Source organism: Heterodontus francisci, chromosome 6, assembly GCF_036365525.1.
Source record: "Heterodontus francisci isolate sHetFra1 chromosome 6, sHetFra1.hap1, whole genome shotgun sequence".
NCBI classification, from domain to species: Eukaryota; Metazoa; Chordata; class Chondrichthyes; order Heterodontiformes; family Heterodontidae; genus Heterodontus; species Heterodontus francisci.
Genome location: NC_090376.1, coordinates 26,091,932 through 26,114,419, shown reverse-complemented (window position 1 = coordinate 26,114,419; position 22,488 = coordinate 26,091,932). Strand labels below are relative to the sequence as shown.

Sequence of the window (22,488 nt, the reverse complement as noted above, 5' to 3'; positions counted from 1 at the left end):
TCAGGTACCCGATCGCCGGCTGCTCGTCATTCAGGAGTTGTCTTCACCTGAGTGTTCAGTAGTTGTAGCTGTGAGGAGCTAGAGGTTTGTTTATTTATTTATATTGCTTTGCTTAAAGTATATCACATAGGTTGCTATCTCGGTATGAACCATGGAGAGTTTATTTGGTGAAGTTGCTGGGCATGTGTTTTTTTGAAAATAGTTTATTTATGTGTATTTTTGTTTGTTGGGCTTTGGGCCTTTCTCTCTCTTCAGTCCCCCTGATGTCACAATGCCACGCAGCCTGTGGTGCGTGTGACAGTAGCGAGCTGGGTGTCAGCTTGAGGGGGAAAAAAAGGGGGGGACTTTTAATGTTTCTTGGAAATAGCAAGGGATTTAAAACTAAGAGGAAGGGAAGGGGTTTTAAAAAAAAAACTACCCACTACCACACCACCAAAACTCATCCTGGAGAACAGACGACCTAGTCTCGCCGCGCTCTCTCCAGTATGTCTTCAGAGTTGCCTGCGCGCAGGTGGAGTTGGGCAGCATCTGACTTGAAGGTAAAATATTAAAAACAGTTTGAATTCAATTCTGTGAATATTTCACTACTTTCCATCAACAACAAAAGTGTGTTTCACAAAATAAATTAATTTGTTAACTTAAAATAAAAGTGAAATCTTTTTTGTATATTCGGTTCCGACAAATAATTAGCATCTCTTCAAAGTTGCTTTTTCAAAACAGAAGCTTTTTTTACTTACCCATTCCGCGTTTCGTAAATGAGAGAAACCGTTTATACGGATATCTGAACCAACTTGTTTTTAAAAAATGCCTCAACAAAAGTTTGCACAGCATCAATTGAAAGGATCATAAAAGCCACTGGTTGCTATAGCAACCGCTTACTCCTGTGGTTGTTTTTCCGGTATCAAGAAGGTAGGAAATTTCTTCCTCAAAGGAAATGTCTTAAAAGGCAATCCCAATTAACTCCAAATTCACTGACTTTCTAATTTAAAATGCCCCTTTTTATATAAATGTGTAAGATGTCAAAGATATAGAATATTAGGTTTCATAAATGCAAAAGCAAAGCACTAATGCTAAGCCTGGAAAAAATACTGCTTGGCTTAGTTAAAATTGTGTGCAGATTTTGATGCTGTATCTTTAGGGTTACAAGGCAGTTATAGGGACTATGTTGGGTTTGTAATCCAGTGAATGAGAGTTTAAATCCCACCATGGCAGTTTGAGAATTTGGATTTTAAAAAACCTGGAAATAAAAAGCCAGCAACAGTGACCATGTAGTAGATTTTTGTAAAATAAAAAAAAATACTAGTTCAGTTGGAGTGCAGATATGCAAGATAGCTTCTGGAACAGCAGCTCACTGCATACTGAATTCCTCTCCTCTGCAACTCCAATCCGTGGACATTCGTTGCCATTTTTTGCCCTTTCTCCCCCAAACACACTTTTTTTCTTTGTTTTAAGTTCCTTTGACTCTAATAGTGGATGCATTTAACCCAAGCTCTAAGTTCAAGTTCAAACTACAAGTTTAAAGCTGCCAGTGCAGAGCATGTGGCCCATCTCCTGACCATGCATAATAAAAACAGAAAGTGCTAGAAATGCACAGCAGGTCTGGCAGCATCTGTGGAGAGAGAAACAGAATTACTGTTTTGAAAGGTCACAGACCTGAAACATTAACTCTGTTTCTGTCTCCACAGATGCTGCCAGACCTACTGGAAATCTGAAATCAAAACACAGTATTTTGCTTTTTATCCTGACGATGCTTTTTTTTCCAATCATAGAAAATGGGCATTGCTGGCAAGACCAGCATTTATTGTTCACCCCTAATTACCCTTGAGTAGATGGTGGTGAGCTACCTTCTTGAACTGCTGAAGTCTGTGTGGTATAGGGACACCCGCAATGCTATTCAGGGGTTCCAGGATTTTGACCCAGTGACAATGGTGTGTAACTTGGGGAACTTGCAGGTGGTGACTGCTGTCCTTGTTCTTGGTGGTAGAGGTTGTGTGTTTGGAAGGTGTTGAAGGACCGTTGGCAAGTTGCTACAGTGCGTCTTGTAGATGGTGCTGCTGTTCCTATGTGCTGGTGTTGGATGGGTGTGCCAATTAAGTAAGCTGTTTTTTCCTGGGTGTTGGAGCTGTACTCTGACAGGCAAGTGTTAAGTATTCCATCAAACTCCTGACTTGTGCTTTTAGAAGGTGGAAAAGCTTTGGGAAATCAGGAAGTGAGCTACTCGCTGCAAAATACGTAGCCTTTCACCTGCTCTTGTAGCCACAGTGTTTACATGCTGGTCCAGTTCAGTTTTTGGTCAATGCTGACTTCTAGGATGGTGGGGGAACGAGCGATGGCAATGCCATTGAATGTCAAGGCTACATGGCTAGATTCTCTCTTGAAAATGTTCTTTTTTTCACCACTTTTTTTCAATGGCTGGAGCTCTGAATTTGATTTCAATTTCTGGACTCCTGGATTCCATTGCTATCAGGATTAGGCTGAACAAATTTGGGTGCTGTTATTCAGTTGCTTCAAATTTGAAGGTACCTTTTTCTCGCCAGCAGCCCAACCCCTATCTCTAACTGTCAACCTACTGAGCTTCTAACTGTATTTCATTATACTGTTGTTTCTCAGCTTTATTTTGTTGCTTTATGTATCTTGGATGGAAATCCACTCTACACTGACCTAGTTCTGATCTGTTTCAACTGGTTCCCATCCTGCTCAGGATTTTTCTCCACTACTGTCAAATGATCTTTGTTCTGTTGCTGATGTACTGGATTTGTTGGTGTGAATTACTAACCAAGGTCACTACTCCCCTCTGCAAAACCCCTGGAGAAACCAATGCTGACTCATGATTGATTCTCCTTGCCTTCTTGGCATTCCATTTTTCATGAGGAAAATCTAATAGCATAAGAGTCATGTTGATCCAATGGAGAGTGGATTATCCTCGATCCTATTGTAATCATTTAGGAATGCTTGATGAGGACAAAAAGGAAAGTTGTGCATTCCTACTGCTGAGATTCTGTCACATTATCTTTTTGAAATTGCAATTTTAAGCACTCTTGTAATCTGAACTAAACATGCACCAGTACATGAACTATTGTTCAGTCATGTCAGTCAGGTGTTTGTGCTGATTAATCTGGCATGCTTATCCTACTGACAGAATCATACACTTTTTTTTGGGGGTTTTTTTTTGCGCAGCATGAAAACTACCAACAGTCAGCTCATGGTTTCCATAGTCCCAGAATCCAAACTAACTGAGTCCTTTGGGTGGCACAGTGCTTAACACCGCAGCCTCAGAGCTCCAGCGACCCGGGTTCGGTTCTAGGTACTGCCTGTGCAGAGTTTGCGAGTTCTCCCTGTGACCGCGTGGGCTTTCTCCAGTTGCTCTGGTTTCCTCCCACATGCCAAAGAGTTGCGGGTTGATGGGTAAATTGGCCATTGTAAAAAAAAAAAAAAAATTGCCCCTAGTGTAGGTAGGTGGTAGGAGAATTGAGGGAAGGTGGGGATGTGAGGGATAAATGGGATTAATGTAGGATTAGTATAAAATGGGTGGTTGTTGGTCAGCGCGGACTCGGTAGGCCGAAGGGCCTGTTTCGGTGCTGTATCTCTCTATGACTCTAGTATAAAAGTGGCTTTAGAGCCACCACTCTGAGTTCCTGATCTTACCTCTCTGCAACAGTGCAGCTATTAAGTGGATGCCTGTACCTTTCTGATAATCTCAAGTCTATGATCCTATGCCTTCTGCTGACAACAGGGTCTGGTATAGTCACTGACAGCCCACTTAGCTGCAGAAAGTACATGATACAGGAGTAAAGGTAATGGGTGGAACTATAGGAGAAAAGGGTAACTCTGCCAAAAGAACCCATGTATTTGTGCGAAGTATGTATAATGGATGCTTAATTTGAGTACTTTTGTGTGCAAGCAGTGGCCCAAGTATGTCTGAGACAAATCATTATGTGGTTCTGTTGTAGTAAATGGGAGTAAACAAAGACATTTGGATGATCTAACTATTTACTGCTCAGTGAGACCAATAAATCAAACCAAAGCATACCTCTGACTTTGCTTTCCCACTACTATAAATTGTAGTGCAGTCAAAAGAAATTTCAGGGGAAAAAGATATGGCAGTTGACCCTCTGACTGCCTCATAGCCTTGCAATTGTCGCCCCACAGCTTCAAATATAGTTACCCTACAAATTGTCAGGTGAAAAAACAAAAGCTACTACAATAAGGATAGCTGCAAACACCATTACAGACGTTTAAAAGTGAAGTTCATATCACATTAATGTGCGAGGGGTATGATACATACCTTGTGTATGAAATAAGAAATTTCAGGAATTTAGGAACTGAATGATCCGCCATTCAATACGATCATGGCTGATCGTCCACTTCAATGCCTTTTTCCTACACTATCCCCGTATCCCTTTATGGATTGAATTTTAGCAGGTTTTTTTTTTCAAAGGGTAGGGTTAATGTTGAGGCCAGACTCTTCCAACTGAGTTGGTTGTTTCCAAGTAAGTTTTTTTTTTTCTTTAACAAAAATACTTAAGTTTTTTTAAAAAACCGTGGCTGGCAGGATGGTTTTAATAAAGTTAATGAAGTAGCAAAATGCCTCTGAATCCACCTTCTGGAGACTATTTTTTGATGGGAAGAGATCCAATGCAAGAACATCAAAGATTGCTGAAAATAGTCTGAGCTGTGAATCGGCACTTTTGTGATGATGCCAGAAAGAACTACTTAACAGTTAGTGGTGGCATGATTTATATAGTAAAAGTTATTGTCTGCCAAAGCCATCTGCCCTAATATTGATTTATGTGGCTCAGTGTCAAACTCTAAACCCTCCCATGAAGTGCCTTGGGATGTTTTATTACGTTAAAGGCACTGTATAAATTTGTTGTTGTTGTCTGCCACATGACAAGGGTTATTTGAAGGAGCAGGATTGAGCTCCACACACCATCATAATGACTGGAAATCAAAATGCCAAGGAGACAGAGTCTGCACCTTAACATAGTTTCCAAGTCTGGCAGTCGCTGATGCCCAATCCTGAGCTTTGTTTTTGGAGATGATCTTTTTTCGGTCACTGACCTCTTCATACCACGAGCATAAAGCTGAATAAGACATATAACAGGAAGATCCTATAGAAGTGAGTAAGGGACCAATAGAGGAGGTGGGGTAGTAACTATGATATATAAATCTAGTTGAAATAATGGCATTCTTATAGACCAGAGGTATTCAAATATTACCTGTGATATATTATGCATAATAAATTTGAAACCTGGAAAACCGGTGGCATTGAATGATTTTTTTTTTTACGCCCATCCCCTTACTTTGATCTGTGACCCAGCTTCCTTATGACTCCTCTTCCTGCTCTACCCCCACCAGACCTCAGTCTGAGGGCCAATATTTGTCTGCTCTTCAACCCAAGGGTACTGTGTCCCTACCCTATATCTTGAACTAGGAGTCAGCTGCCTCTAACCCTGAGTGTGTATGTGCTTGGAGTGCAGGCTCTGGCTATCATCTGTTTGTTTCCATCTTTTTAAAAACAAAATTCACCTACCGGACTAGGGGAAGAAAATCCATTTGTCAGAACAATCAGTAGTTCAAACTCTCTGCCAATGTCAGCACAGCCTGTACATTGTACTCTGGGGGACAATTAATGGAGGAAGCCAAGCTGACGATGTTTCAAGCTGGAGAATTAAACTCTAAATTGCTTTCAGACAGGGAGATTGATTAGTGTATCATTACCTGATATTTTACTTTGTCATGATATCATAATTCAGGTTAAATTTTAGAAAATTGGTCCAAGAAAGTTAAAATGCAGTTTTTATTAAAAATTAGAACATTAAGTAGAATATGTAATGGGCAAGTGTACAATATTTCCCAAATGGGAATCAGCTGCACAACTAGTTTGAATGATAAGTCTATTCTCATGACTGAAGTAGGTATTTTACGTGCCTGTATCTGCCCTACTCAAAATTTCCATAGAACTCAATGGTATTGTCTCTACAAATTCTAATTCTTAAATTAATTCATGGAAGCCATTTACCAAATTTATAAAATGCAATATTGTGCAATCTCCTTAGAATTGTTTATTGGTATTCTCTGTAAATCATAGCCACTGACACGAAGGTCCAAATAGCCTCCTGTGCTGTATTGCTCTATGCAAATATGTTTTTCCAAGACCAAAATAAATAGCTTTAATGCATTATCAGTTTAACGTACCTATTTATTTACAATTACATTATTGCTTATTTACAATTACATTGTTAATAGGCTGATTTTGTTTTCTCTCATCTCCCCCTCCTTTCATCTACAGGAAAGTACAGAAAAGGGCTTAGACCTCCTGAGTCACAATCTTGAATCTGAGGTAGCCATTGAAGTTGCAGGAATTAAACAAAGGGATAATAATAGCCAGGATCATAACTTTCAGCTAAATTTTCAGGTGATCAATTTAGGAAAAGCTTCTCTATAATTTGCTCTTTAAAAACAAATGTGAACAGTGAGGGTATTGTACAAAGTGAAAACCCACTTAAGCACCTGCTACAGTTTTCAACTTTTTCCAGACAAAGCTCCACTCTATATCTCTGTCCCTCCTGTTTTTCCTCAAGGGTTATGCAATAATCATGGGGAACTTCAGATTGGGCAAACCAAGTTGGCAAAAGTAGCTTGAAGGACAAGTTTATGGAATGCATTCAAGATAAGTTTTCAAGAACAATATGCCTGGAACTAAATAGGGAACAGGCTATTTTAGATCTAGTATTGTGTAAGGAGACAGGAAATAAAGCATATTCTGGGGAAGAGAATATATAGAATGATAGAATTTCATATTGAGTGTGAAAGTAGTTAAGTCTGAAACTAGGGTTTTAAATTTAAAGTGAATTATAGGTAGGAGGGGCATGTTAGCTGAGGTAGATTGAGAAATTAGATTAAAAGATGTAACAGTAAATAAGTAATGGGAAACATTTAAATAATTTTTCAACAAATATACATTTCCTTGAGGAATTAAAAACCCTACTGAAAGTGGTACAGCCATAGCTAACCATAGAAGTTAATCGATTTAAAAAAAGAAGCTTATAATGTTGTCAAAGAATAGTAAGCCTGAGGATTGGGAGAGTTTTAAAAAGCAGCAAAGGATGATCAAGAAATTGATGACTAGAAATAAAATAAAATGAGTAAAGTAGCAAGAAATATAAAAACAGATTGTTCGAGCTTTTAAAAGCATGTAAAAAGGAAGAGATTGGCGAAAGTAAATGTGGGTTTATTAGAGGCTGAGAAGAGAAATTATAATGGGGATAAGGAAATGATAGAGATCTTAAACAAATATCTTGTTGGTCAAGAACCTACTGAAAATTGTGGAGAAACCAAGGTTTTAATGAGAGTGTGGATCTGAATTTATATTAGTAGGAAAAGGTACTGGAGATATTAATAGGGCTAAAAGCCAAAAAAATCCCCAGGACTTGACGCCCTACACCCTATGGTTTGAAGAGGTGGCGGCAGAAATGGTTGATACACTTGACGATCCAGAATTCCCTAGATTCCAGAATGGTCTCTGTGGATTGAAAGGTAGCAAATGTAATATAGCTGTTCAGGAAGGGAAGGAGAGAGAAAACAGGGAGGTATGAGCCAGTTAACCTGACATCAATAGGAGGGAATTGCTAGAATCTACTATTAATGATGTGATGACCGGGCACTTGAAAAATCATTGATTAGGCAGAATCAACACTGTTCTTTGCAAGGCAAATTGTGTTTGTCAAATCTGAGGTTTTTTTTGAGGGTGTAATTAGCAGGGTATAAAGGGGAACCAGTGTATGTAATATGTATTTGGATTTTCAGAAGTTCAATAAAGTGCCACTTGATTAGGCCCCCATGGGGTGGAGGAGTTGCATTGCTGTTTAAAGAGGAAATTAACACAGTAGTGAGGAAGGATATTAGCTCTGATGATGTGGAATCTGTATAGGTAGAGCTGAGAAACACTAAGGGCAAAAAACGTCAGTGGGAGTTATATATAGACCCCCAAACTGTTGTGATGTTGGGAATGGCATTAAACAGGAAATTAGAGACGCATGCAATAAAGGAACATCTGTAATTATGGGTGACATTAATCTGCATATAGATTGGGCAAACCAAATTGGTCTCAATACCGTAGAGGAGGAATTCATGGAGTGTATACGGGATGGTCTTCTGCACCAATACGTTGAGGAACCAACTAGAGAATAGGCCATACTAGACTGGGTATTGTGTAATGTGAGAGGAATAATTGATCTAGTTGTGCGAGACCCCTTGGGGATGAGTGACCATAATATGATAGAATTCTTCATCAAGATGGAGAGTGATGTAGTTGATTCTGAGACTAGGGTCCTGAACCTTAAAGGAAACTACGAAGGTATGAGGCACGAGTTGGCTATGACGGATAGGGAAACGTTACTTAAAGATGTCGGTGGATAGGCAATGGCAAACATTCAAAGACCACGTGGATGAACTGCAACAATTGTTTATTCCTGTCTGGTGCAAAAGTAAAACTGGAAAGGTAGCCAAACCATGGTTTACAAGGGAAATTAACGATAGCCTTAGATCCAAGGAAGAGGCATACAAATTTGCCAGAAAAAGCAACAGACCTGAGGATTGGGAGCAGTTTAGAATTCAGCAAAGGAGGACCAAGGGATTGGTTAAGAAGGGGAAAATAGAGTACGAGAGCAAGCTTGTGGGGAACATAAAAACTGACTGTAAAAGTTTCTATAGGTATGTGAAGAGAAAAAGATTGGTGAAGACAAATGTAGGTCCCTTGCAGTCAGAAATGGGAACTTATTATGGGGAACAAAGAAATGGCTGACCAACTAAATGCATACTTTGGTTCTGTCTTTACAAAGGAGGACACAAATATCATACCAGAAATGTTGGGGAACACAGGGCTTAGTGAGAGGGAGGAACTGAAGGAAATCAGTATTAGTAGAGAAATGGTGTTGGGGAAATTGATGGGATTGAAGGCCGATAAATCCCCAGGGCCTGATAATCTACATCCCAGAGTACTTAAGGAAGTGGCTCTGGAAATAGTGGATGCATTGGTGGTCATCTTCCAAGATTTTATAGACTCTGGAACAGTTCCTATAGATTGGAGGGTAGCTAATGTAACCCCCACTATTTAAAAAGGGAGGTAGAGAGAAAGCAGGGAATTATAGACCAGTCAGCCTGATGTCAGTAGTGTGGAAGATTCTAGAGTCCATTATCAAAGATTTTATAGCAGAGCACTTGGAGAACAATGGTAGAATCGGACAGTCAGCATGGATTTATGAAAGGGAAATCGTGCTTGACAAATCTACTAGAATTCTTTGATGTAACTAGTAGAGTTGATGAAGGGGAGCCAGTGGATGTGGTTTATTTGGACTTTGAGAAAGCTATCGACAAAGTCCCACATAAGAGATTAGCGTGTATAATTAAAGTGCAAAGGATTGGGGGTAGTGTATTGTGATGGATAGAAAATTGGTTGGCAGATAGGAAACAGTGTAAGAATAACCGGACTTTTTCCAAGTGGCAGGCTAGTGGGGTACCGCAGGGATCGGTGCTAGGACCCCAGCTATTCACAATATATATTAATGATTTAGATGAGGGAACGAAATGTAATATCTCCAAATTTGCAGATGACACAAAACTGGGTGGGAGGGTGAGTTGTGAGGAGTATGCACAGAGGCTTCAGGGTGATTTGGACAAGTTAAGTGAGTGGGCAAATGCATGGCAGATGCAGTATAATGTGGATAAATGTGAGGTTATCCACTTTGGTCGCGAAAGCAGGAAGGCAGATTACTATCTGAAATGCCATAAGCAGAGAGGGGAATATGCAATGAGACCTGGCTGTTCTTGTATACCAGCCGCTGAAGGTAAGCATGCAGGTGCAACAGGTGGTAAAAAAGGCAAATGGCATGTTGGCCTTCATAGCGAGAGGATTTGAGTACAGGAGCAGGGATGTCTTGCTGCAATTATACAGGGCCTAGGTGAGGCCACACCTGGAATATTGTGTGCCGTTTTGGTCTGCTTATCTGAGGAAGGATGTTCTTGCTATAGAGGGAGTGCAGCGAAGGTTTACTAGACTGATTCCTGGGATGGCAGGACTGACGTATGAGGAGAGATTGAGTTGCTTAGGGTTGTATTTGCTGGAGTTCAGAAGAGTGAGGGGGGATCTCATAGAAACCTATAAAATTCTAACAGGACTTGATAGGGTAGATGCAGGAAGGATGTTCCCGATGGTGGGGGAGTCCAAAACTAGGGGTCTAAGGATATGGGGTAAACCTTTCAAGACTGATGAGAAATTTCTTCACCCAGAGAGTGGCGAGCCTGTGGAATTCGCTACCACAGAAAGCAGTTGAGGCCAAAAATTGTATGTTTTCAAGAAGGAGTTAGATATGGCTCTTGAGGTGAAAGGGATCAAAGGATATGGGGGGAGAGCAGGAACAGGTTACTGAGTTGGATGATCAGCCATGACCATAATGAATGGTGGAGCAGGCTCGAAGGGCCGAATGGCCTACTCCTATCTTCTATGTTTTTATGGGATTGGGGATAATATAGTAGCATGGTTTGAGGATTGGTTAATGTACAGAAAACAGATTTGGAATGAATTTGTCATTTTTCATATGGGAGGATGTAACTGGTGGAGTGCTACAAGGATCAATGTTTGGGCCTCCGCTATTTACAATCTATATATCAGTGACTTAGATGAGGGGACCAACTATAACAAGTTTGCTGACGAAACAAAGCTAGGTGGGAAAGTAAGCTGTTTGGAGAATGCAGAGAGGCTGCAAAGGGATGTAGACTGGTAAAGTGATTTGGCAAGAAGGTGGCACATGGAGTGTAATGAGGTAAATGTGAAATTATTCATTATGCTAGCTTGAATGAAAAAGCAGTATTTTTTTTCAAAGGTGAGAGACTAGTTATCACAATTCAAAGGGATTTTGGGGGTCCTTGTACATGAATCACAAAGTTAGCTTGCAGGTACAGCAAGCAGTTAGGAAGGATAATGGTATTTGGCCTTTACAATAAAGGTTGGAGTATAAAAGTAAAGAAGTCTTTACAATCGTGGGGTTTTTGTGAGACTGCACTTGAACTACTGTGTACTGTTTTGGGGTCTCCCTTATCTAAGGAAGAATATACTTGCCTTAGAGGGGATGCAATGAAGGTTCACTAGATTGATTCCTGGGATATGAGAGCTGTCCTATAAGGGGCGAATGAGTAAATTGGGCCTATGGCAGTGTATTCCAGATCCTAACCACTCGCATTTAAAAAAAAAAAGTTTTTCCATGTTGCCGTTGCTTTTTTTTGCCAATCACCTTAAATCTGTGTCCTCTGGTTCTGGATTCTTTTGCCAATGGGAACAATTTCTCCCGATCTACTCTGTCCAGACCCCTCATGATGATTTTGAACACCTCGATCAAATCTCTTAATCTTCTGTTCTCCAAGGAGAACAGCCCCAGCTTCTCCAATCTATTGTCAGGCAAGCCCTCCACCTGCTGAGACTGAGGCACACATTATCTCGCTACATGAACATTAAAACTTAAAATTGCAAGCCCCTGACTGGAAAGCCATTTGTATAGAAACAGACAGTGTTGGAACAAGGAGACCCAGTCGTTGTTTGCCCGATACACAGAAGTAGGGGTCACACCAGTTTTAGTCACATGACTGACTGTTGGAAGTTCAAATTCAAAAAAACTCCAACAGGGAAAGAAATCAGAAAGCACTTTTCTCCTGGACCGAAGACCGCTCTCCTGTCTGCTCTCATCTCACTCTCATCAGCTTTAGAAACCATTGAAGACATATGAACCCCAAGAGAGAAAAGTCTCCTACAGTGAACAAGGTTTAAGAAGAATACCGGGCCCTAATGAAAAGTAAGAGCTGGCTACAATCAAGAACTCTGTGGTGAGCTGCAAAAACAAACAGTAACAAGAACCCTCCCCCCACCCCCACCTTAGAGACTGCCTCAAACCTCTCCATTTTATTTTTCTTCTCTTCTGTCCCTATTTGCATGTGTGTATCACATGTGCATGCTAGCATGGGTGTGTCATATATCCATAGGTGTTAACCGTATCAGTTTGTTTAAGGTTTAATAAATTTCACTTTTCTCTTTTAAACCGAAGAAAGCCTGTTTATGCTCATTTCTTTGCCTGAACTGAAAGCTGTGAGCAAGGATTCACCAAAGGGGAGCTAAAAACATGGTTTGTTTAAAAATAATACCCTGTTACAATAAGACCAGGTGAAGGCAGTAACAGACCCCTAGACACCTTTCTCACCTGGTTGTAACACTATCCACGTAACTAGTTCCAGGGATGAGGAATATCATTCTTGTTAATCTTTTCTGCATTCTCTCTAATGCCTTAACGTCCTTCCTAAAGTAGGGTGTCCAGTTCTGGGTACCCAATACTCCAGTTGAGGCCAAACCAGTGTTTTATACAGGTTTACCATAACTTCCTTGTTCTTGTACTTTATATGCCTCTATTTAAGGCTCAGGCCTCTGCCGAGTAGTACCTTCAAAATGGTACTTGTCCTCACATCCCAGTGTGGTGGACTGGTTGTGGCTTTACTCACAGCTTATCCTTCCACCAAGTCCTTCCCAGCCAAAACCTGCATGCGATACGCCTGCTATGTTGATCTGGGTGGGTCTAGAGGGATGAACCTCAATAAAAACATGTTACAAGTCTTCGATGGTGGAACAGGTGCATGAGTGAGGCACATGTACATCAACGGCAGATGAAGGCTGCAGTGGATTTGGCACTCACCAGTCATCATGGCTTGCCCTTGGGTAAAGAATGCCAACCCATCAAAAGATTGTGCAGTTGTCGACTGTGCATCTTCTTGTTCACATTAAAAGACACGTGGAGTCCTCTGCTAGGGACACTGAAAATCTGTCCAGCAATGGACGAGTGGCATCAGAGGCAGGGCTATGAATCTGGAGGTGTCTAGTCACAAATCTGCAGGTAGGCGGTGGTTGTCTGGTCGCTGAGCTCTTGGAATTGGGACAGAAGTGATTCTCCGGCAGCAGCCTCCATGACTGAGCATTCCTTTTTAGGGTCCGCTCTGCTCACCTCACCTGAGGAAGGGGCTAGAAAAGGTGCCTCAAACACGTGCTGTCCCATATTCTCAATCTGACCAGCAACCTTCAATGATTTGTGTACACAGACCCCGAGGTCCCTCTGTTCCTGCACCACCTTTTAGAATTGCACCCTGTTACGACCGGGTGAGAAAGGTGTCTAGGAGTCCCCCTCAGCCTTCACCTGGTCTTACCGTAACAGGGTTTAATTTTAAACACCCTGTTTTTAGCTCCCCCTTGGTTATTAAACCTGACCTTTAAAATCTAATTTGGTTGATGCCTACGGTTACACGCCCATGCTAGCATGTATATGCGATACACACATGCAAATAGAGACAGAAAAGAGCAGAAGATAAGTCAAGTCAAAGTTTAAGGCAATATCTGAAGAGTTTTTGTTAGTTCTTTGAGCTCACTGTAGAATCCTTGATTGCAGGTAGATCTTGCATTTTGTTGGGGCTCAGTATTTTTCTTAAACCTTGTTCGCTGCAGGAGACTTTTCTCTCTTGGGGTTCATGTGTGTTCAGTGGATTCAGAGGCTTGTGAGAAAGAGATTAGAGCTGATAGGAGAGATCTTCTCAGTCCAGGAGCAAACAGTCTTTGAGTTCAAACTCTGGCTAGTTCAAAAGACCCCTAGAACAGCCAGTTAGTTATGTGACCAGCTGCTCCAACCAGTCCTGGTCCCTGTGGATTGCATCACCTGGAAGGCCTTGGAATGCGCTTCCCCACCCCCCTCACTGTCCAGTGATCAACATCTCTATTGTGCATTGAATGTGTCAGGGAATGGTCCTTTGTATACGCAAGCACCGTCTGTTAATGCAAATGTATTTTCCAGCCACAGCTGATCTGTTTAACAAGTCATTTTCCTTGCTCCAGTAACAGTTAAAAATCAATGTTCATGACAAAATTGATGTGCCTCATTCTTGGCAGGTGGGGGCCTAGCATGACAACCCTTAAATTTGTATTGCCTTTCCTCATTCTTCCTACCAAAATGAGTCACTTCGCACTTTTCTCCATTAAATTTCATCTGTCGCTTTTCCTCCCATTCAAGCAGCCTGTTTATGTCTCCTTGAAGTTTATCACTATCCTCCTTGCAGTTCACAATACTTGCAAGTTTTGTCATCTGCAAATTTTGAAGTTGTGCCTGGCACACTGATGTCAAGGTCATTAATGTATATCAGGAAAAGCGGGGGTCCCAACACCAACCCCTGAGGAAGCCCGCTATATATCTTTTTCCAGTCCGAAAAACAATCATTGAGTGACAAGAAACAGTAGTTGTCAATTTCGTATCTATGCTGCTACTGCCCCTTTTATTCAAAGGGCTCTAAATTTGCTGGAAAGCCTGTAATGTGGCACTTTATGAAATACCTTTTGGAAGTCCATGTACACCACATCAACCTTCTCTGTTATAGGAACATAGCAAATGGGAGCAAGGGTAGGCCATTCAGCCCCTCGAGCCTGTTCCACCATTCAACTAGACTATGGCTGATCATCTACCTCAGCACCATTTTCCCGCACTATCCCCATATCCTTTGATATCTTTAGTATCTAGTACGCTCACTCACTCGCTCTCGCTCTGGGGTCGAGCAGTTCCCAGATGCACCACCCTTTGAGTGAAAAAATTCATCCTCATCTCAGTCCTACATGGCCTACCTCTTATTTCTGAGACACTGACACCTGGTTCTAGACCCCATTCCCCCAGCCAGGGAAAAGATCCTTCCTGCATCTACCTTGTTGAGCCCTGTAAGAATTTTGTCTGCTTCAATTAGATCACTTGTCATTCTTCTAAACTCTAGAGAATGTGGGCCCAGTCTCTTCAATCTCTCCTCATAGGACAGTCCCGCCATCCGAAGGATCAGTCCGATGAACCTTCATTGCACTCTCTATGGCAAGTATATCCTTCCTTGGGTAAGGAGACAAAAACTGTACAAAATACTCTCGGTGTGGTCAAGCCAAGGTCTATACAATTGCAGCACAACTTCACAGAATTGGCTTCACTTCATAGAGGGATACAGCACTGAAACAGACTCTTCAGCCCACCAGGTCTCTGCCGACCAACAACCACCCATTTATACTAATCCTACATTAATCCCATATTCCTACCACCTACCTACACTAGGGGCAATTTGCAATGGCCAATTTACCTATCAACCTGCAAGTCTTTGGCTGTGGGAGAAAACCGGAGCACCCGGCGGAAGCCCACGTGGTCACAGGGAGAACTTGCAAACTCTGCACAGGCAGTACCCAAAACCAAACCTGGGTCGCTGGAGCTTTGAGGCTGTGGTGCTAACCACTGTGCCATCCTGTACTCCAATCCTTTGGCAATTGCCTTCCCAATTGCTTGCTGTACCTGCATGCTAGCTTTTAGTGACTCATGAACAAGGACACCCTGGTCCCTTTGGACATCAATACTTCGCAATCTTTTTTTAAATTCATTCATGGGATGTGGGTGTCGCTGGCTAGGCCAGCATTTATTGCCCATCCCTAATTGCCCTAACTGAGTGGCTTGCTGGGCCATTTCAGAGGGCGTGTAAGGGTCAACCACATTGCTGTGGGTCTGGAGTCACATGTAGGCCAGACCAGGTAAGGGCAGCAGATTTCCTTCCCTAAAGGACATCAGTGAACCAGATGGGTTTTTACAATAATCAACAATGGTTTCATGGCCATCATTAGACTAGCTTTTTAATTCCAGATTTATTAATTGAATTCAAATTCCACCTTCTGCTGTGATGGGATTTGAACCCATGTCCCCAGAGCAATACCCTGGGTCTCTGGTTTACTAGTCCAGTGAAAATACCACTACGCTACTGCCTCCCCTTAACCTCTTGCTGTTTAAGAAATACTCTGCATTTCTGAGCCCCACTAGTCACAGTTTACCAACCTGCGAGTGACCCATTTATTCCTACTGTTTTCTGTCCGTTAACCAATTCTCAATCCATACCAGTATATTACCACAAATCCCATGTGATCTAACTTTGCTGCTGTGTGGCACCTTATCGAAAGCCTTCTGAAAATCCAAATACATCACATCCACTGGTGTTCTCCCTTATCTATTCTGCTAGTTACATCCTCAACATAACTGCAACAGGATTGTCAAACATGATTTCCCTCTCTCTTTCTCCACCCCCAGCTTTCTTAAATAGTGGGGTTACATTTGCTACCTTCCAAACTGCAGGAACCATTCCAGAGTCTCTAGAATTTGAGGATGACCACCTCTTTCAACACTCTGGGATGTAGGGGATTTATCAACTTTTAGTCCCATTAATTTCTCCAGTGCTACTATCTTTACTAATACTAATTTCTTTCACATCCTCATTTTCACTAGTCCCTTGGTTCTCTAGTTTTCCTGGGAGGTTTTTTTGTATCTTTCTCTGGGAAGACAGAAGGAAAGTATTTGTTTAGTTTCTCTGCCATTTCCTTATTGTCCATTATAAATTCTCCTGCCTCTGCCTGTAGTGGGCCCACATTTGTCTTTGCTAATCTTTTTCCTTTTTACGTACTGATAGAAGCTTTTACAGTCCATTTTAATGTTTCTTGCTAGTTTGCTTTCATATTCTATTTTCTTTGTTTTTCAATCTCTTGGTTCTCTTTTGCTGAATTCTAAAATGCTGCCAATTCTCAGGCTTACAACTTTTTAGCAATTTTATAAGCCTTTTCCTTTGATTTAATACAATCTTTAACTTCTCGTTAGCCCTGGTTGGATCACTTTTCCTACTGGGTTTTTGTGCCTCAAAGGAATGTAAATTTGTTCTACATGTATTAATTCTTTAAATGCTCGCCATTGCCTGTCTACCATCATACCTTTTCATATAGTTTCCCAATCTTATCACAGCCAATTTGGCCCTCATACCTTCGTAGGTTCCTTTTTGTTTAGATTTAAGACCCTAGTTTCGGATTGAACAACATCACTTACAAACTTAATGTAAAATTCAATCACATTATGGTCACTCTTCCCTCAAGGCTCCTTTGCAACAAGATTATTAATTAGCCATTTCTCATTGCACAATACTAGATCTAAAATAGCCCGTTCTCTAGTTGGTGCCTCAATATATTGTATACATTGTAAGAATTTGTCCTCTACACCATTAGTGCTAATTAGGTTTACGCAGTCTATATGTAGATATGTATCCCATGAAAAAACTCAATTAAGTTAGTTGAACACTATTTGCCTTTAAGAAATCCGTGCTGGCTTTCCTTAATTAATCTACATTTTGTCTAAGTGTTGTCTTTGTCCTGAATTATTGCTTCTAAAATCTTTCCCACCACAGAAGTTAAATTGACCAGCCTGTAGTTGCTGGTCTGTACTCTGGCTGCACACCCCAGAGGAACCATCACTCTCACCAGTATTCAGAGTGGAATACTGGTTGTTGAGTAAGATGCACTCAGGGGACTCCTGCACTACCTGCCTAGTCCTTTTTGCCCTTGAAGCTGTGGGGGTGACCACATCTATAAATGGGCTATCCATGAAACTCTCAGCCTTGTGGATGTGCAGCAGTGATGCCAATTGCTGCTCCAGTTCTGAAACCCAGAGCTCAAGTTGCTGAAACAGGCGACGCTTCCTGCACATGTGGTTGTCCAGGACATGGGAAGTATCCCAGAGTTCCCATATGGAACAGGATGCGCACTCCACAGGTCTGAGCTGCCTTGCCATGCATCTGTTAGACTATTAACCAATCAGCTGCAGTTTCTGTGCTGACATTGATTTGTTTTATAGGGAGATTAACTAAAATGTTTTTACTTAACTCTTATGTAAAACCTTAGATTTTAATTTATTGAAAAATTCAAACTACTTTAGTGTTCTAACCCCTATTATTTAATTTGTTAACTTGAATTTGATTTGAATCTGATTTAATTAAAATCAGTGCTCACTGATTAAATTATTAAATCTTTCAGTTTTTAGTTTTTTTTTTATACTAATCTATCAAGTCTTATTTTATAAATTAATTTAGATTAAAAACTTACCAGTATACTCGCCCTGGGCTGCCTTGTGTTTTCCCCACACTCTGACTGCGATAGCAATCTGACATCACTTTTCTATGTTTTTTCCACTGTTTGTTTTCGTTCCTGCTCCTTTTATCTCTGACCTCCGATCTCTTGGTGTTTGAGCTTTTTTCTTTGGAGAATCGTAACTTACAGCTCAGAAAGAGGTCATTTAGCCCATCAGGCCTTGCTGTCTATTTGAAAGAACAGTCATGCTTAGTTCCACATCCCTACTTTTGGTCATCACCTTGTAAGTTCCTCAACTACCTGTCCTATTTCCTTTTTTAAATTATTCTATTCGCCTCCTTGAGCCTGCTCTGACATTTAATAAGATCATGGCTGATCATATTAACTCCTTTCCTGCCTGCCCTGCATAAGCTTGACTCTCTTGTAAATCAAAAATCTGTCTAACTGAGCCATGAATATATTCAATGACCCAGCCTCACTGCTGTCTTGGGAAGAGAATTCCAAAGATTATCAACCCTCAGAAGAAATTCCTCCTCATCTCTGTCTTAAAAAGCAGACCCCTTATTTTGAAACTGTGTCCCCTAGTTCCAGATTCCCCCATGAGGGGGAATCATCTCAGCATCTGCCCAGTAAATGCCCTTAGAAGCTAATGTTTAAATAAGATCACCTCTCATTCTTCTAAACTCCAATAAGAGAGGCCCAACCTGTGCAACCTTTCCTCGTAAGACAACCTCTAGATCTTTCGCCAAAGATTTTAAATCAGTGACATCTGGTTATTGATCCACTCACCAGAGGGAATAGCTTTTCCTTATTTATTCTGAGCAAAACCCCTCATCTTAAACCTCTATTTGATCACCCCTTAATCTTCTGTGCTCCAAGGAGAGCAGTCCTAACTTTGAGTCTCTCGTCATAAATGAAGTCCCTCATCCTTGGTAACATTCTGGTAAATCTCCTCTGTACCCTTTCTAAGGCCTTTTATATCTCTCCTGAGATTTAGTGCCCAGAATTGTCCACAATATCAAGCTGAGGCCTAACCAGTAGCTTAAGTTCTGGCATGATCTTGTTGGTTTTATATTCTATTCCTCTATTTATAAACCCAAGTAACCATATTTTTTTTGACCACCTTATCAACTTGCTGTGCCACTTATTAAGCATTTTTTTATTTCATGGGATGTGAGCATTGTTAGCATGGCCGGTATTTTTTGCCCACCCCTAATTGCCCTAGAGAAGGTGTTGAGCCACCTTCTTGAACTGCTGCTGTCTATGTGGTGACGGTATTCCCACAGTGCTGTTGGGGAAGAAGTTCCAGGATTTTGACCCAGTGACCATGAAGGAACGGTGATTATAGTTCCAAGTCAGGATGGTGTGTGGCTTGGAGGGAAACATGCCGGTGGTGGTGTTCCCATGCATCTGCCATCCTTGTCCTTCTAGGTGGTAGAGGTCGTAGGTTTGGAAGATGCTTTTGAAGGAGGCTTGATGAGTTGCTGCAGTGCATCTTGCAGATGGTGTACACTGCTGCCACTGTGTGCTGGTGGTTGATAAGGTGCCAATCAAGTGGGTTGCTTTGTCTTTGGTGTCGAGCTTCTTGTGTTGTTGGAGCTCCACTCATAAGGCAAGTGGAGAGTACTCCATTACACTCCTGACTTGTGCCTTGTAGATAAGACAGGCTTTGTGTAGTCAGGAACTAAGTTACCTGCTGCAGAATTCTCAGCTCTGACCTCTTGTAGCCACAGTATTTATATGACTGGTCCAGTTCAGTTTCTAGTCAATGGTAACCCCAGGATGTTGATAGCAATGCCATCGAACATCAAGGGGAGATGGTTAGATTCTGTCTCATTGGAGATGGTCATTGCTTGGCACTTGTGTGGCACGAATGATACTTGCCACTTATCAGCCCAAGCCTGAATGTCTTCAGGAGAGAGACGGAGAGGAGCGGAGCCCGAGGAGCAGCAGGACCGGAGGTTTGTGTGGGAGAGAGACAGAGGAGCCGAGCCTGAGGAGCGGGGAAAAAAAATCGTAAAGAGACATCAGAGTGACGTCACATTGAACAGTGAGAGCAGGGAAACCGAGAGCAGCTGGTGTCAGTATTCAGGTAAGTTTTTCATTTTAATTTAATTGAATCAACATAGAGTAAGACTTGATTAGTTTATAAGTATATAAACTAAAGACTAAAACTGTTTTTTTAAAAAAAACTAAAGACCAGTCGGTAATTAAAATAACAAATTAAAATCTAATTATTTAAATTAGAGATGCAGGGCCAGGTGATGTGTTGCACTTGCATTATGTGGGAACTGGTGGACCCCATTGTGGTTTCTGGTGAACACATCTGTAGCAAGTGTTGGCTGCATGAGGATCTCTGCTCAGAGTTGATGAGCTGGAGTCTGAGCTTCGGACACTGACACATCAGGGAGGGGGAGAGTTACCTGGACGCTGTGTTTCAGGAGGCAGTCACACCCCTTAGATTAACTACCTTGAATTTGGCCAGTGGTCAGGGGCAGGAGGGTGTGACTGAGTGAGGCAGGTAGAGGGATCCAGGAGGTAGTGCTGCAGGAGCCTGGCCCATTGTCCTTGTCCAACAGGTTCGAGATTCTTGCTCTCTGTGTGGACGAGAGCAGGGAATGTAGGGGGAGAAAAGAGAAATGTAGTCGTAATTGGGGATAGTATAGTTAAGGGCATAGATACTGTTCTCTGTGGCCAGGATCGAGAGTCCCAAAGGCTCTGTTGCCTCCCTGGTGCCAAGGTTTGGGATATCATCTGGGCTGCAGAGGAACTTGGAGTGGGAGGGGAAAGATCCAATTGTCGTGCTCCACGTAGGTACCAATGATATAGGAAGAATGAGGTTAGAGGTTCTGTTGAGGGAATATGAGCAGCTAGGGACTAAATTAAAATGCAGAACCAAAAAGATAGTAATCTCTGGATTACCAACTGAGCCACGAGCAAATTAGCAAAGGGTCAATAAGATTAAAGAGGTAAATGCATGGCTGAAAGATTGGTGTGGGAGAAATGGGTTTGAATTTTGTGGGGGGCTAGACTGTTCAGTTGCATGGAAAAACAGGGAGTTAAAGGAGAAGGTAGGAGTGCAGGTTAGTGGTGAGGCTGATTGTTACCAAACTGCAAGAAGTATACTGGTTAAACCAGAAGAGAGAAATAATAAACGGGCGAAGAAAGCTGAGGGACAGGTTAGAGGGTATAGCCCAAATAAGAGTTCTATATACAAATGCACGGAATGTAAGGAATAAACTAGATGAGCCGCAGGCGCAAATTCAAGTGGACGATTATGATGTGGTGGCCATTGCGGAGACGTGGCTGCCGGATGGTCGGGACTGGGAACTAAATATACCTGGTTATAAAGTTTACAGGAGGGATAGGGAAAATGGCAGAGGGGGTGGAGTAGCCTGACTGATTAGAAATAATATTGCCTCATTGGTGAGAGGATATAATGAGGGGAAAGCATCCAATAGAGACCGTATGGGTGGAATTGAGGAACAGAAAAGGATCTAAAACTGTAATAAATGTTGTATATAGACCCCCTGGTAGCAGTTCTGAGGTGTTAGATTGTATAAATGTACAAATTAGGCAAGTATGTAACAAAGGCAGAGTAGTATTAATGGGGGATTTTAACTTACACATAGATTGGGAGAGGCAGACTAACACCTGTCAAAGGTGGTGAATTTCTGGAATGTGTCTGGGCTAGTTTCTTACAGCAATATGTCCTAGATATAACAAGGGGACAGGCAATATTAGATTTAGTTATGAGTGATGAGCCAAATTTAATTAGTAGCCTAACTCTGCATGAACATTTATCAAATAGTGATCGCAACATGATCGAATTCAAGGTAGCATTTGAAAGTGAAAAGCACGAATCAGCTACCAGAATTTTAGACTTGGGTAAGGCTCTTAATCTCTAAATAAATAAAGGGAAAGTGGGTGGTCAAGAGCAATGTAGGCCCACTAAAAGCTGAAAATGGGGATATTGATAATGGGGAAATGGCAGACATGTTGAACAATTACTTTGCCTCAGTATTTACAGTTGAAAAGGAGAATAACTTGCCGGAAGTCCCAAAAAAATAAAAGCCGATAGGGGACAGGGACTGAATACAATTTACGTAAGTAAAACATCAGTAACAAGGAAATTAACGGAACTGAAGAGTGAGAGAAATCCTCAGGACCTGACTGTTTCCATCCGAGGGTGTTAAAGGAAGTACTGGAGCACATTGTAGATGTCCTAACTATAGTCTGAGTTCCCTAGATTCAAGAGTGGTCCCTCTGGATTGGAAAGTTGCACATGTCACTCCACTTTTTAAGAAGGGTGAAAGGGGGAACTAAGGAAATTACAGACCAGTTAGCCTGACATCTGTGGTGGGGAAGTTGCTGGAGTTTATAATTAAGGATAGGGTGACTGAACACCTAGAAAAATTTCAGTTAATCAGGGACAGCCAGCATAGATTCATGACGGGAAGGTCATGCCTGACAAATCTCATTGAATTTTTTGAAGAGGT

At 41.6% G+C, this 22,488-nt stretch overlaps 1 protein-coding gene across 10 annotated transcripts in view; it reads left to right on the top strand.

The window, feature by feature from the left end:
* Window positions 1–22,488, top strand: part of LOC137371194 (testis-specific gene 10 protein-like) — a 145,455-nt gene continuing 122,967 nt past the window's right edge. For 3 of the 10 annotated variants that reach the window (XM_068033349.1, XM_068033342.1, XM_068033341.1), the window contains exon 1: window positions 138–539. In XM_068033349.1, the coding sequence (XP_067889450.1) occupies window positions 486–539 (54 nt within the window). In that variant the 5' untranslated portion in view covers window positions 138–485. The other 7 variants (XM_068033344.1, XM_068033345.1, XM_068033351.1 and 4 more) reach the window with 7 other exon arrangements.